At 40.2% G+C, this 16,913-nt stretch overlaps 1 protein-coding gene across 2 annotated transcripts in view; it reads left to right on the forward strand.

Moving 5' to 3' along the window:
* Positions 1 to 1,939: 1,939 nt before the first annotated feature.
* Positions 1,940 to 16,913, forward strand: part of snx8a (sorting nexin 8a) — a 31,343-nt gene continuing 16,369 nt past the window's right edge. The window contains exons 1-4 of one of the 2 annotated variants that reach the window (XM_034191004.1): positions 1,940 to 2,214; positions 2,349 to 2,415; positions 12,235 to 12,362; positions 16,666 to 16,795. In XM_034191004.1, the coding sequence (XP_034046895.1) occupies positions 2,394 to 2,415; positions 12,235 to 12,362; positions 16,666 to 16,795 (280 nt within the window). In that variant the 5' untranslated portion in view covers positions 1,940 to 2,214; positions 2,349 to 2,393. Of the gene's footprint in view, positions 2,215 to 2,348; positions 2,416 to 12,234; positions 12,363 to 16,665; positions 16,796 to 16,913 lie in introns of those variants that run through there. The other variant, XM_034191005.1, reaches the window with a different exon arrangement.

The following is a 16,913-nucleotide window of genomic DNA, read 5'->3' on the forward strand; positions in this document are numbered from 1 at the left end:
TTGCTGTTGCTTGATTTTAACCCATGTGTCATCAACATATCTGAACCAGTGACTGGGAGAGATGCCCGTGAAAGACGTCAAGGCTGTCTTCTCCACTCGCTCCATGTACAGATTGGCCACAATGGGGGATACCGGAGACCCCATCGCACAACCATGAATCTGTCTGTAGTAATTCCCCCTAAACAGGAAATACGTGGTGTTAAGACAGATCTCCAAGAGTTGGCAGATGTGGTCTGGTGTGAGTTTGGTCCTTTCAAGTAGAGACACATCCTCCAGCAGTCTCTGCCTCACAGCTGAGACAGCCTCAGCAGTGGGGATGCAGGTGAACAACGATGTCACATCAAATGACACCATAGTTTCATCTGCCTCCAGCTGTAGGTCCTTGATCTTGTTCACAAAATCAAGGACCTACAGCTGGAGGTCACTTTGAGTGGGGCGGATTCCGTAGAGTGATGCCTGTGGAAACCAGACTGATAGGTGTCAAACATGTTGGAAGTCTCTAAGAAGGAAGTTAACTGATCATAAACCACCTTCTCTAAGACTTTGGACAGGTATGGTAGTTTGGAAATAGGTCAGAAGTTTTTCAGATCAGAAGGGTCCAGATTAGACTTTTTGAGAAGTGGTTCCACAAATGCATGTTTAAAAGAGCTGGGGAACACACCAGAAGACAGGGAGACATTTATCAACTTGGTAACCCAGGGGCCAATGACATCAAACACATTAACAAGGAGTCTACATGGTAGAGCATCAGAAGGACATACAGAGGGCTTCATCCTGGTTATCAAAGATGAGATATCAGCCTGTGTTACAGGATTAAAAAAGGACCATGTACAAAGAGCAGGCTGACAACATCAGGGAGACAATACGTGTGCAATGGGAGATTAGCTTTGATGTCCTGAATTTTGCAGACAAAAAACTTAAGAAAACCATTGCTGTCAGCTTTGCAGGATACAGGTGTTAATGGAGCAACAGAACACACAATAGAGCTGATAGTGTCAAACAGCACCTGGGTTTTTTTTTCTTATTTAAAATGATAAGCTGACAAAAACATCTGGCATTTTTTATCATTTCATTTAAAGAGGATATAAGTTCCCTAAGGTGCAACCTATGGACCTCAAGTATAGAAGACTTCCACAAAGGCTCAGATTGTAGTACTGTATAGGGAATTTAGTATGTAGAGTAGTAAAATTAAATTATAGTTAGTAGGCTAAGCTGTAAATTTGGTATTTTATAATGATTATTTTCATTATCAATGAATCTGTCTATGATTCCATGGAGTGCATATTGATTAGTTGTTTGAACCAGAAAATGTCAGAAATTAGTGAAAAATGTCAATCATTGTTTCCCAAAAGTCTTCAAGTGTCATTTTATCCAAAACACAAATATATTCAAGGTTACTGTCAGATAGGAGGAAAGAAACCAGAAAATATTCACATTTAAGAAGCTGAAAAAAAAAAGATTTTGAAAGTTAAGTGATTATCAAACAATTTGGCAAGTCATTTAATAGTTGATTAAATGTTGCAGTTTTAATTGGGTGAAAGGCAAATCCAATTATGTTCATTAAAATTTTGCTTCATGGCAGTATAGTACATCAATACACAAAGCTATGTAGAATGGTCCTGGCACAAAAGTAATCAAAACTGTATTTTACAACTTCCCATACATTGGTATAAAAACAACCCCCCCCCAAAATGAATGAATTAATAAAAAGTTTCCTTCTGTTGTTCCAGGCGGGGGCACCCACCGACTTTTTATGAATTTTCTACAGACGCCCCTGATTATGCTCCTTAAATCAAATACTTGTGTTGTAAGGTTATTAAAAAGCACTTATCCCGAAAAAAAAAGGACAAAATACGACAAAAAAAAAGAGGAAGAAATCCAGCGCGATCTGATTTTAACAACAAAATGTTTCACTTTTCCCTTTCACTTTTGCCGAAGGCAGCATAATTGCTTATGCAGGCTGTTTTGAAGAAGAACGAGGAACAGAAAATTACGCCAAACGTTTTCTCACACCGGGAAATAAACACTTCTGAGCAATGCTGGTGCTGCTGGCGAAGTGATATTGGTTATGTGGTGGAACTCAAGGTACGGAGCTGCTGAACAATACCTCCCGAGATATAAGACGGGGCACGAGGCGTTCACGTACCCGCTCCTTTGGATTCACGTCGTCTAAACTTGCATTTGCAATGACTACAGTCTATTAAAGCGTTACACGTGAGTGTCCAAATCCTGATTTATTGTTATTTTCTTTTTACTTCCGGCTCGGACTGCAAGCAGTGTTAAGTAGAACTTTAAAATAAATAAATAAATAAATGACTTTATTTTTTTTTTTTCCCCCCCTCCTTCAGGAAATCACATGGAGTTTCTCCTGCGCTCACATGACAGTCTGAGCCATGGCAGGAGAGATCAATGAAGGTAATGTGCGTCAACCTCACTTCTTCACACGCTTTTGTCAGTTTTTAATCGCTTCAGTGTTGTCAGGAAAATCAGAAATATTCTATTAGATTCGTTGGGGAAAAAAAAAGGGGATCTTTCTGCTGGCTGCTGTGGATTTTAAGTCCTGATGAGTTCTTTGGTTGTTTGTTGTTTTTGGCACATTGTAAAAGCCGTCGTGACTCGTTTTTTCAGCTTTATTTTCACTTTTGCACGCGATGAACAACGATCAAATAGTTTGTGCGACTGAGAAGGTGAACGTCAAAAAAAAAAACAAAAAAAAAAAAGTTTCCAAAAGTTTTTATGCCACGTTTGCTAGCACATATTGTAGCTTTTAAAAAGGAAGACAAACACGATTGATTTTTTTTTTTTTTTTTTGAATTGGTTGTTTTTGCAGCACATTTTCTTTTGGTGCATTCTTTAAAAGCCAAAAAAAAAAAAAAAAAAAAACCCTGCTTAAATTTCTAAGTGGCAGTATGACTTTAAAAAGCAGCTATTGATCCGGTACCGTATTACTTTTCCTTGCAGGACGAACTTAGTCAAGTTGGGCGGATCGATCCTAATATCAATCAATCAATCAATCAATTTTTTTTATATAGCGCCAAATCACAAGAAACAGTTGCCCCAAGGCGCTTTATATTGTAAGGCAAGGCCATACAATAATTATGTAAAAGGGAGGGGCAGTCTTCTGCTGGGACTGGTTAGGGCTGAGGGAGAGAACCAGGAAAAAGACATGCTGTGGAGGGGAGCAGAGATCGATCACTAATGATTAAATGCAGAGTGGTGCATACAGAGCAAAAAGAGAAAGAAACACTCAGTGCATCATGGGAACCCCCCAGCAGTCTACGTCTATAGCAGCATAACTAAGGGATGGTTCAGGGTCACCTGATCCAGCCCTAACTATAAGCTTTAGCAAAAAGGAAAGTTTTAAGCCTAATCTTAAAAGTAGAGAGGGTGTCTGTCTCCCTGATCTGAATTGGGAGCTGGTTCCACAGGAGAGGAGCCTGAAAGCTGAAGGCTCTGCCTCCCATTCTACTCTTACAAACCCTAGGAACTACAAGTAAGCCTGCAGTCTGAGAGCGAAGCGCTCTATTGGGGTGATATGGTACTACGAGGTCCCTAAGATAAGATGGGACCTGATTATTCAAAACCTTATAAGTAAGAAGAAGAATTTTAAATTCTATTCTAGAATTAACAGGAAGCCAATGAAGAGAGGCCAATATGGGTGAGATATGCTCTCTCCTTCTAGTCCCCGTCAGTACTCTAGCTGCAGCATTTTGAATTAACTGAAGGCTTTTTAGGGAACTTTTAGGACAACCTGATAATAATGAATTACAATAGTCCAGCCTAGAGGAAATAAATGCATGAATTAGTTTTTCAGCATCACTCTGATATCGATACCAACGCTGGTATTGATACTGAACGATCCTCATGTAAAAAGATCGGTACTCAAGCTTTTTTTTTCTCTCCCGCACACTGACTGCTGCGCACGCAGATTCATCAAAGTCTACTCTCTGTAAGAGAAACGCTGAGCTGTGTCACACAACACGGAGCAGCGCACCTTTGTATTGTGGTTTGTCAGCCCTCTACCTCAGGAGATTTTGTTTAAAGTTGTGTTGAGTGATTATTATTATTTTTTTTTTTTTTCAACAAAAATGTTGATTGTGATAAAGTATTTTGTTGTCACATACAATGTTTGGCAAAATTCTATCCTAGGTCTTTTGGATCCTTTGGATCTATGAAGCTTAAATATGAAAAAGTATCAGTATCGATATTGGCGATACTGGGCCTGTTTTTACTTGGTATTGGATCAATACCAGAATTCCCGGTATCGCCCACCTCAACCGTATTCCTTTTCCTTGCAGGACGAACTTCGGGTTGTTTAAACTTCAAAGGGTACTGTAAAAAGAAAAGAACATACAGTGCCATACTCCTTCCATCAATCTTGATTCTGAGCTGCAGTGATTTGTAAATGTTCTGTATCCATCCGGACAACTGGCTGTATAAGTGATAAAAGTTGTGATATAGTGCTATGAAAAAGTTTAACCCTTGAGCTTTTACATTTTGTAATATTTTTATGACATCAATGAAAAAAAATGAGCAGGAGCTCTCTGATAATAAAATTTCAGAAATTTTGTCTTTTAAACTCACAGTGAAAACAAATCTCTACATTATATCAATTAAATGAAAATATTAAAGCCAAGACAATGGAATCTATGCGTATGTACACCCATTTTTTTAAATAACCCAACTAAATAAAAAAATCCTGCCAATTTACATAATAGTAATAATAAGAAATTATTATTAAATATTCAAAATTAATATCAGGAAATACAAACATTATTGTACTGTTTGTTAAATCTGTCTGGAGTAAGGAGTTCTCAAAAATTGAGTGATTGTGCAAGAAGGAAACAAGTGAGGAAAGCCACCAAGACCCCCATGTCAACACGGAAGAAGTTATAGGCTTCTGTGGCTGTGATTGGAGAGAATGGGCTGAGTGCCATGTTTGTCTGTTGCACCACCTGTCACCGTGGGAGTGAATCAGATAAGAAAACAAATCAGATCTATGCCTCAGTCTCCCATGTGCCTTCTGGCAAATTTTAGCTGAATTTTCACATCTTTTTAAGAAAATCCTTCTCTATTCCATTCCACCATGAAGCTGTATGAGTAGTGATGCAACAGATGCACACAAACAAAACAGAATTATGATGTGTTGGTGGCTTCCCTCACTACTGTTTTTTGTATACGTAGTCACCCAGTTTGTGAGAACTGCTTACTCCATACTGATTAACCAAACATGATCATACTGTTTGTATTTCCAAATGATAGATGTAAATTATGTCCAATAAGTCATATTTCATGACTTTAAAATATCCATGTATTCATCACCTGGCTTCTGTAAAGAGAACTGGGTGTAATGATTTGGATGGGTCATCACAACGGGGTCACGCACTTAAGCATTCTATCGTCTTGGCTTTATTTTTATATAATTTATCTCACTGTGGAGAGTTTTGTTATCACTGTGAGTTTAAGGGGCACAATTTTACAAATGTTAATATGACACCTGAATCCTCTTTTCTTTTGGTTTAAAGGGGGTACCAAAAATATTAAATTAATATACATTAAAGAACAAGGTTTACAACATTCTATTTTAAAAAGTGTTTGTTTTTTTTTATTCAATTTATTACCTCTACCAACAAAGTTGGGCAGAGGTTATGTTTTCTCCCCTTTTTGTTTGTGAATAGCCTTTAAACCACAATTTTTCTTATATCTTTATAATTTTTTTTTTTTTTATATATCCTGATAGGCAAGGTCAAATTCAGGAAAAATCTTGGAAAATGGGAAAAATCCCTATCTTTAACATAGAAGGAATGTTCAAAAAGTCATGACTGTCAAAAAATAAATAAATAAATAAATCAAATTTCTTTCATATCTGAGAGCATTATGTAGAATAGTATCCTTTATTGACTGGCTAAGCTTGATCTGGATCTGATCCAGATTACAGATTTTGTGGCCATTTAAATTGAACATTGAAAACCCCATTTAATGGATATTCTACATTATATCTTAATCACATGTGCCCCAATCGCTCTCATATTTGAATGTGAGGTGCAGACTGGCACTCACTATCACCTGACAAAGATTGATCCAGATCTGATCCAGATTGTGGATTTTGTGGACATTTGAATTTGGTGTACATTTTGCATTATATCTCAGTCAGAAGTGCCTCAGTCACTCTCAGTTGTTACAGTGAGGTGCAAATTGGCACTCTTGAATAAACTTTAACTTATAAAGTTTTTTCCACATCTGATCCTAGAGTTCTCACCAGTGCAGTTAAATATATGGGGGCCCCTATACTGTGTTTCGGATCCCCTACGCTGTGTTTTGGGCCCCTATGCTGTGATTTAACCAGCATAGGGGGGCTTTTCTGTTTTTGTTTATTCTTTTTTAAAGAATATGTTGCACATTATTTAATGTCCCAGTTCGCAGCAAAAGTGCCTCTCAAATGCAAGAAATAGTGTTTCAAAGGGTTATAAATTTCAGTACCCTCAGACTGTTCTACAATATTCACAGCTGCAATGCTCCTCGTGTGGCTGTGCTCCGCTAAGTTCCCCGCTATGCAGTAAAAAAAATCCTTGTAAGAACCCTGGATCTGTATTGCGGATATTTGATTTTTGATATTGAAAAGCCCTTTTGATCTATATTTTGTATGAGCCCTGAGCCTGGTTCTGCTGGAGGTTTCTTCCTGTTAAAAGGGAGTTTTTCCTTCCCACTGTTGCCCAGCTCTCCACAATTTCTCTTATACTCACTGGGCTGGTAAGCATTGAAAGCCGAGATAGGCATGTCCCAACGTGTCCTGTAACACTCCGAAATGGAGGTGTTCCTTTGTCTCGCTCGATCAGCGAATCGGTCCTGACGCTCGAAGCCTCCGCGCGGCTTTCCACGACAAAATCTCTTGTTAAAAGTGAAATCTGCCGGAAAATGGTTGATGTCCAGCTCTTGTGATAACCAGAGAAATTGTACACGACGGTCCCGGCTCCACACAGCCATCTGTTTAGAAATGATGTGGTGTTTTCTGCATCTCGATGGTGGCTCGGAGCGCGGCGCGCCGTGCGCCATTGTAGGCAGTCCTTAAAGCTGTAGTTACAGTCCTTACTCTCTGTGAAGCCCGTAAAATTTTCACCGAAAGCCAGATAAATTTTTCGAATGGTTTCCAGCTGCCTGTCTCTAACAGTTTCTGAAAAAATTCTGATGGAAAAAAGCCCAAATCATTCCGCCATTTCCTTGCAATGAAACGACGACGAGAGGGCTGGAACAGTGCACTCAAAGCCTGCCCACAGGCGAATGACGCAACCGACAGGCGTGGAAAAACTCACGCATGCGCACGAAGGTTCAAGCTTGGCTGACGTAAAAACATATGAATCAAATCCATATAGTTTTTGAAAAAACAAAAAGGTACAATACTTTTTGGACAGACCTCGTGTGTGTGTGTGTGTGTGTGTATGTATATATATATATGTATATATATATATATGTATGTATGTATGTATGTATGTATATGTGATGTATAAAGAAGTCTTCATAATTTTATATTAGGGGAGGTGATGGTCTAGTAGTTAAAGCATTGGGCTTGAGACCAGAAGATCCTTGGTTCAAATCCCAGCCTGACTGGAAAATTAATAAGGGCCCTTGGGCAAAGTCCTTAATCCCCTAGTTGCTCCCGGTGTGTAGTGAGCGCCTTGTATGGCAGCACAGTGACATCGGGGTGAATGTGAGGCATTATTGTAAAGCGCTTTGAGCATCTGATGCAGATGAAAAAGCGCTATATATATATATATATATATAATTAGTCCATTTACCATTTTATTTACATTAGCAGTTACAAAACTAAAATGTGTCATTTGTTCTCCACACACACACACACACACACACACACACACAAGTGAAGGGTTTCCATAAAATCAGCATTGTATTTTGGTCTTCCAGACTCAAACTGCCGATTGGATACTTTCGATTAGTATGATGTGATGACGTACAGTGCATCTGGAAAGTGTTTGCAGTACTTTTCCTGCAGACCTGAATTGAATTGAACATCTCTGGAGAGATCTGAAAATGGCTGTGCACCAACTCTCCCCATCCAACCTGATGGAGAGGTGCTGAAAACAGGAATGGGCAAAACTGCCCAAAGATAGGTGCACTATCAATCAATCAATCAATCAACTTTTTTCTTATATAGCGCCAAATCACAAACAGTTGCCCCAAGGCGCTCTATATTGTAAGGCAAGGCCATACAATAATTATGAAAAACCCCAACGGTCAAAACGACCCCCTATGAGCAAGCACTTGGCTACAGTGGGAAGGAAAAACTCCCTTTTAACAGGAAGAAACCTCCAGCAGAACCAGGCTCAGGGAGGGGCAGTCTTCTGCTGAGACTGGTTGGGGCTGAGGGAAAGAACCAGGAAAAAGACATGCTGTGAAGGGGGGCAGAGATCGATCACTAATGATTAAATGCAGAGTGGTGCATACGGAGCAAAAAGAGAAAGAAACAGTGCATCATGGGAACCCCCCCACAGTCTACGTCTAAAGCAGCATAACCAAGGGATGGTCCAGGGTCACCTGATCCAGCCCTAACTATAAGCCTTAGCGAAAAGGAAAGTTTTAAGCCTAATCTTAAAAGTAGAGAGGGTGTCTGTCTCCCTGATCTGAATTGGGAGCTGGTTCCACAGGAGAGGAGCCTGAAAGCTGAAGGCTCTGCCTCCCATTCTACTCTTACAAACCCTGGGAACTACAAGTAAGCCTGCAGTCTGAGAGCGAAGCGCTCTAATGGGTTAATATGGTACTATGAGGTCCGTAAGATAAGATGGGACCTGATTATTCAAAACCTTATAAGTAAGAAGAAGAATTTTAAATTCTATTCTAGAATTAACAGGAAGCCAATGAAGAGAGGCCAACACGGGTGAGATATGCTCTCTCCTGCTAGTCCCCGTCAGTACTCTAGCTGCAGCATTCTGAACCAACTGAAGGCTTTTTAGGGAACTTTTAGGACAACCTGATAATAATGAATTACAATAGTCCAGCCTAGAGGAAATAAATGCATGAATTAATTTTTCAGCATCACTCTGAGACAAGACCTTTCTGATTTTAGAGATATTGCGTAAATGCAAAAAGGCAGTCCTACATATTTGTTTAATATGCGCTTTGAATGACATATCCTGATCAAAAATGACTCCAAGATTTCTCACAGTATTACTAGAGATCAGGGAAATGCCATCCAGAGTAACGATCTGGTTAGACACCATGCTTCTAAGATTTGTGGGGCCAAGTACAATAACTTCAGTTTTATCTGAGTTTAAAAGCAGGAAATTAGAGGTCATCCATGTCTTTATGTCTGTAAGACAATCCTGCAGTTTAGCTAATTGGTGTGTATCCTCTGGCTTCATGGATAGATAAAGCTGGGTATCATCTGCGTAACAATGAAAATTTAAGCAATACCGTCTAATAATACTGCCTAAGGGAAGCATGTATAAAGTGAATAAAATTGGTCCTAGCACAGAACCTTGTGGAACTCCATAATTAACTTTAGTCTGTGAAGAAGATTCCCCATTTACATGAACAAACTGTAATCTATTAGACAAATATGATTCAAACCACCGCAGCGCAGTGCCTTTAATACCTATGACATGCTCTAATCTCTGTAATAAAATTTTATGGTCAACAGTATCAAAAGCAGCACTGAGGTCCAACAAAACAAGCACAGAGATAAGTCCACTGTCCGAAGCCATAAGAAGATCATTTGTAACCTTCACTAATGCTGTTTCTGTACTATGATGAATTCTAAAACCTGACTGAAACTCTTCAAATAGACTATTCCTCTGCAGGTGATCAGTTAGCTGTTTTACAACTACCCTCTCAAGAATCTTTGAGAGAAAAGGAAGGTTGGAGATTGGCCTATAATTAGCTAAGATAGCTGGGTCAAGTGATGGCTTTTTAAGTAATGGTTTAATTACTGCCACCTTAAAGGCCTGTGGTACATAACCAACTAACAAAGATAGATTGATCATATTTAAGATTGAAGCATTGAATAATGGTAGGACTTCCTTGAGCAGCCTGGCAGGAATGGGGTCTAATAAACATGTTGATGGTTTGGATGAAGTAACTAATGAAAATAACTCAGACAGAACAATCGGAGAGAAAGAGTCTAACCAAATACCGGCATCACTGAAAGCAGCCAAAGATAACGATACATCTTTGGGATGGTTATGAGTAATTTTTTCTCTAATAGTCAAAATTTTGTTAGCAAAGAAAGTCATGAAGTCATTACTAGTTAAAGTTAATGGAATACTCAGCTCAATAGAGCTCTGACTCTTTGTCAGCCTGGCTACAGTGCTGAAAAGAAACCTGGGGTTGTTCTTATTTTCTTCAATTAGTGATGAGTAGAAAGATGTCCTAGCTTTACGGAGGGCTTTTTTATAGAGCAACAAACTCTTTTTCCAGGCTAAGTGAAGATCTTCTAAATTAGTGAGACGCCATTTCCTCTCCAACTTACGGGTTATCTGCTTTAAGCTACGAGTTTGTGAGTTATACCACGGAGTCAGACACTTCTGATTTAAAGCTCTCTTTTTCAGAGGAGCTACAGCATCCAAGGTTGTCTTCAATGAGGATGTAAAACTATTGACGAGATACTCTAACTCCCTTACAGAGTTTAGGTAACTACTCCGCTCTGTGTTGGTATATGACATTAGAGAACATAAAGAAGGAATCATATCCTTAAACCTAGTTACAGCGCTTTCTGAAAGACTTCTAGTGTAATGAAACTTATTCCCCACTGCTGGGTAGTCCATCAGGGTAAATGTAAATGTTATTAAAAAAAATGATCAGACAGAAGGGAGTTTTCAGGGAATACTGTTAAGTCTTCTATTTCCATACCATAAGTCAGAACAAGATCTAAGATATGATTAAAGTGGTGGGTGGACTCATTTACTTTTTGAGCAAAGCCAATAGAGTCTAATAATAGATTAAAAGCAGTGTTGAGGCTGTCATTCTCAGCATCTGTGTGGATGTTAAAATCGCCCACTATAATTATCTTATCTGAGCTAAGCACTAAGACAAAAGGTCTGAAAATTCACAGAGAAACTCACAGTAACGACCAGGTGGACGATAGATAATAACAAATAAAACTGGTTTTTGAGACTTCCAATTTGGATGGACAAGACTAAGAGACAAGCTTTCAAATGAATTAAAGCTCTGTCTAGGTTTTTGATTAATTAATAAGCTGGAATGGAAGATTGCTGCTAATCCTCCGCCCCGGCCCGTGCTACGAGCATTCTGACAGTTAGTGTGACTCGGGGGTGTTGACTCATTTAAACTAACATATTCATCCTGCTGTAACCAGGTTTCTGTTAGGCAGAATAAAACAATACGTTGATCAATTATTATATCATTTACCAACAGGGACTTAGAAGAGAGAGACCTAATGTTTAATAGACCACATTTAACTGTTTTAGTCTGTGGTGCAATTGAAAGTGCTATATTATTTTTTCTTTTTGAATTTTTATGCTTAAATAGATTTTTGCTGATTATTGCTGGTCTGGGAGCAGGCACCGTCTCCACGGGGACAGGGCAACGAGGGGACGGCAGGGGGAGAGAAGCTGCAGAGAGGTGTATAAGACCACAGCTCTGCCTCCTGGTCCCAACGCTGGACAGTCACAGTTTGGAGGATCCAAGAAAATTGGCCAGATTTCTAGAAATGAGAGCTGCTCCATCCAAAGTGGGATGGATGCCGTCTCTCCTAACAAGACCAGGTTTTCCCCAGAAGCTTTGCCAATTATCAATGAAGCCCACCTCATTTTTTGGACACCACTCAGACAGCCAGCAATTCAAGGAGAACATGCGGCTAAACATGTCACTCCCGGTCTGATTGGGGAGGGGCCCAGAGAAAACAACAGAGTCCGACATTGTTTTGTGACATTGTTAAGCTTGTGGCATAATATTCAAGACGACTTGAGGCTGTAATTGTTGCCAAAGATGCATCAACAAAGTATTGAGCAAAGCGTGTCAATACTTATGTAATGTGATTTCTGATTTTTTTGTTTAATCTTTAATAAATTTGCAAAAATTACAAAACAAAACTTTTTTCATGTTGTCATTATGGGGTGTTGTGTGAGTAGAATTATGAGGGGGAAAAATAAAAGAATTTCATCAATTTTGGAATAAGGCTGTAACATAACAAAATGTGGAGAAAGTGAAACACTGTGAATACTTTCCACAAGCACCGTACGTTAGGTGTTATTCTTTTTCTAGGATCTGTCCCAGCATATTACCGGGATGTGCACGAGGCCCTCAGCTGTAGGACAGATGAGCGCGTGCAGGTTGAAGTATTTCAGCGTTTGCTCCAAAGTACCAATCTCTCCAAGGCAGTTCTCAGCCAGGTGAGGCACACGTTTTACACCAAAAAGTGGCACAACTTAATTATTGTGCCTATTGCTGTTAACTGTATGCATATTTTAATGTAATTCATTTCATGCATTCATAATTGATGATATGCCACATCCTGCTTATATACTTTTTTTCTGTTCAGAGTTCTTGAAATGATGTCAGTACCAGAAGTACACACACAGACACACACTATGGGGTCACATTTAACCGATAACCGTCAAAAGAGATTACATTGATACATTACATTACATTGATTGATACATGGGTGGTGACCAAGCGGTTCGTGCACTTGTTCCCAGAGGAGAAGGTTCCCAGTTCAAGAAGACCCCCTGCCTTTTTTCCATGCAATGTGGAGTTGCATCAAGAAGTGCATACGGTGTAAATCTTGTGCCATATCAAAATGCAGGTCTGTCTGGGATCTGCTGTCAGGGTTGCCTGATTGCGTCAACACACAGACTAAATGCATAAAGTAGTCAATAGATTGAATTTCACATTATGAATCGTTTGAATGAAACTTGTTTCACTGCTCGTAAGGCTCTCACAAAGCTGGTCATAGGAACGTAATCTTTACAAGGTAAAAACAAAACCAGCATGTCCAGCAGTGGTAAGACTTATCATGTACAACTGAAATAGATAGATAGATAGATAGATAGATAAACTTTATTGCACTCACAGCAGCTCACAGAGGAGAAATTCACATGTTACGTCAGCTCTTAAGACAACACACACGCAAGTAGAGGAAAATGTTCATCGAATAGTACAAGACATAAGAAATGAGGTAGAAATAGAATATATATATAAATGTTCAAATACTTATTTTCCTCACTGTATATGCATATACACATATACATACATATACCCATATGCATATACATACCTATACGTGGTGTGTCCATAAATTAACGGTCCTTTTTATTTTTTTTAAAAACTATATGGATTTCATTCATATGTTTTCACGTCAGACATGCTTGAACCCTCGTGCGCATGCGTGAGTTTTTCCACGCCTGTCGGTGACGTCATTCGCCTGTGAGCACGCCTTGTGGAAGGAGTGGTCCCGCCCCCTCGTCGGATTTTCATTGTCTGGAAATGGCGGAATGAAAAGGACTTTTTTCCATCAGAATTTTTTCAGAAGCTGTTAGAGACTGGCACCTAGAAACCATTCGAAAAATTTATCTGGCTTTCAGTGAAAATTTTACGGGCTTCACAGAGAATAAGGACTTTAACTACAGCTTTAAGGACCCCTTTAAGGACAGTCGGTGCGCCGATCTGCGACGATGCGGCACAAACCACTGGATCATTTCTAAGCTGATGGCTCTGTGGATACGAGACCGTCGTGTGCTCTTTCTCTGGTTATCACAAGACCTGGACCTCAGCCATTTTCCAGCAGATTTCACTTTTAACAAGAGATTTTGTCATGGAAAGCCGCGCGGAGGCTTCGCGCGTCACGACCGATTCGCTGATGAAGCGAGACAAAGGAACACCTCCGTTTCGGAGTGTTAGAGGACAAATTGGGACATGTCCAGCTCTCCACAAGTTCTTTTATACTCACTCGACTGGTAAGCACTGAAAGCCGAGATAGACATGTCCAAACTTGTCCTGTTGTTGACGTCACCGACAGGCGTGGAAAAGCTCACGCATGCGCACGAGGGTTCAAGCATGTCTGACGTAAAAACATATGAATGAAATCCATATAGTTTTTGAAAAAAATAAAAAGGTACGATACTTTATGGACAGACCTCGTACACATATACATATATAGACATGATTGGGATTGAAAAAGAGATAGCAGCATCTTCTTTACGATATGTGAAAATGGAGTTTAGATGTGATAAGGCGACATTAGTGTTGGGATTTGTAAATGAGTTGTTATTGCACGTGATTTGTGGACATATTATTGCATGTGGTTATTTCACAGTATTATTGTACAGTCTGACAGCAGCAGGGAGGAACGACCTGCGGTATCGTTCCTTCTTGCACTGAGGGTTCCTCAGTCTGTCACTGAACAAGCTGGTCAGTTCCACTACAGTCCGGTGCAGAGGGTGAGAGGAGTTGTCCATGATGGATTTGGCTTGGTTAACACCCTCCTCTCAGCCACCTCCTCCAGAGAGTCCAGAGGACAGCCCAGGACAGAGCTGGACTTCCTGACCAGCTTGTTCAGTCTCTTTCTCTCCTGCTCTGTGCTGCCCGGGGCCCAACAGACGACAGCATAGAGGAGAGCAGAGGCTACAACAGAGTTGTAGAAAGTCTTAAGCAGAGGCCTGCTCACTCCAAAGGATCTCAGTCTCCTCAGGAGGTGGAGGAACCCCTTTGAACTTAACGTTTGGTTCCCAATATAGCCATACCCGTTCAGAGTGGGGAAAGTGATGCTGTACTTCTTCTTCTGGGCTTCTGTGCACTGTCTGCTGCTGTATGTAGTGCTGCCCCCAGTAGTTAACAAAATGTGAGCAGAGGCAGTGCCAGTAGGCTGCAGCACAGTACAAAAAAAAACAAACAAATCTGAAAATGGTCTCTGTTTTTTCATGAAATTTCTATGTGAAGGTGAGCAAGATCACTTTTTGTTAATATCTACATTAAGGAAAGAATTGTGTTGTATTGCATAAAATTGTTACGGAATAAGTGGAGGTGATGGTCTAATGGTTCAGCATTGGGCTTGAGACCAGAGGATCCTTGGTTCAAATCCCAGCTTGACAGGAAAATCACTAAGGGCCCTTGGGCAAGGTTCTTAATCCCCTATTGCTCCCGGTGTGTAGTGAGCACCTTGTGTGGCAGCACCTTGATATCTTGGTGAATGTGAGGCATTATTGTGACAAAGTGAGGAACCTTGGGGTAATTTTTGATGCTTCGTTGTCCTTTGACCTCCACATTAGAAATATTATGAGGACTGCTTTCTTCCACCTGTGAAATATAGCGAAGATTTGTCCCATCCTGTCTATGGCTGATGCTGAGACCCTGATCCATGCATTTATCTCTTCTAGATTGGACGAATGCAATGTTCTATTTTCTGGTTTACCGCAGTCCAGCATTAGGGCTCTCCAGTTGGTTCAAAATGCTGCAGCCAGACTTTTGACACAAAGCAGAAAGTTCAACCACATCACACCCATTTTAGCATCTCTTCACTGGCTTCCTGTCCCAGTGAGATCAGATTTTAAGATTCTGCTACTAGTCTATAAAAATTGTTCACGGACTGGTACCTCCCAACTTAGCTGACCTAATTAAACCTTACGTACCGGCCTGGGCTTTACGTTCTCAGGGTGCAGGACTACTTTGTGTCCCTAGGGTGAATAAGAAGTCTGCAGGTCACAGAGCTTTCTCTTATCGTGCCCCTGTTCTGTGGAATGATCTCCCTGCGTCAGTTAAACAGTCAGATTCTGTGGAGACTTTCAAGTCCAGACTTAAGATGCACTTATTTTCCATTTCATATGGCTAGCATACTGGTACAGTTTTGTTTTTTGCTTTTTACTCTTAATTTATTTTATTCGGAAACTGAGCGGGCCGCGGCCTCAATTTTACCCACATTCTGGGTCTTTTAGTGAAGTTTAGGGCTAGTGGCCGGCGATCACCTTAGTATTTCCTGTTTTTCTTGTTGTTTAATGCTGACAAATTATACTGTATTTCTTGTCTTTCTGTTGCCCGATTCTGTTTTTTTCTCTGTTTAAGGTGCAGCTCCATCCAGAGATGGAAGTTGTATTTGTGCTGGCGATCCTCCTGTCCTGTGCACTAACTGCATTTCCTGTATATTTGTTTTGTGAACTGTTCTGTAATTTATGTTTGTATCATGGCCCAAGCAGAGGGTCACCCCTTTGAGTCTGGTCTGCTTGAGGTTTCTTCCTCAGAGGGAGTTTTTCTTACCACTGTTGATCTGGGGGTTAGTAAGGTTAGACCTTACCTGTGTGAAGCTCCTTGAGGCAACTCTGTTGTGATTTGGCACTATATAAATGGAAAAAAATGAAATTATAAAGCGCTTTGAGCATCTGATGCAGATGAAAAAGCGCTATATTAATGCAGTGCATTTACAATAAAATAATCAATCTTGAATCATATAGTGGCTTATGTTTCTAGATATGTATTGTTTTATAAACGAGAGATGCACACTTCTTATGTTGCTACAAGTTTTTTGGGGGTAAATATTTAACAAAGTTTTAAAAAGTAATATTAGGCAACTTGAATAAAACAGACACCCAAAGGCAAATAGCTCTGGGTAATACAGCAGCTCATTTTTTTCCCTTTTTGCTGACTTCCCAGAACTTTGTATGGGAACCTGTGACCTTTAGCTCTTATTGTCTTTGTCCTTGCCAGATTGCAGAGCACGTTGACACCACAGATGGATTCCTGAGTAAGCTGTCCCTCTACAAAGCGCTGGCTTTGATCGCTCTGGCTCAGCAAGGAAAGCAACCAAGTCCCAAACTCTTGGAAAACTGGATACAAGGTGGGTGACGGTGTGATGGTGTGAAATCTGTTCCTCACGATATCTGTCTCCAGATGCGGTAATGCACATGCGTGATTGCTCCAGTTCAGTCTTTGAGCTTTAACGGTCAGAGAAGCAA

Source organism: Thalassophryne amazonica, chromosome 16 (assembly GCF_902500255.1).
Source record: "Thalassophryne amazonica chromosome 16, fThaAma1.1, whole genome shotgun sequence".
Taxonomy (NCBI): Eukaryota; Metazoa; Chordata; class Actinopteri; order Batrachoidiformes; family Batrachoididae; genus Thalassophryne; species Thalassophryne amazonica.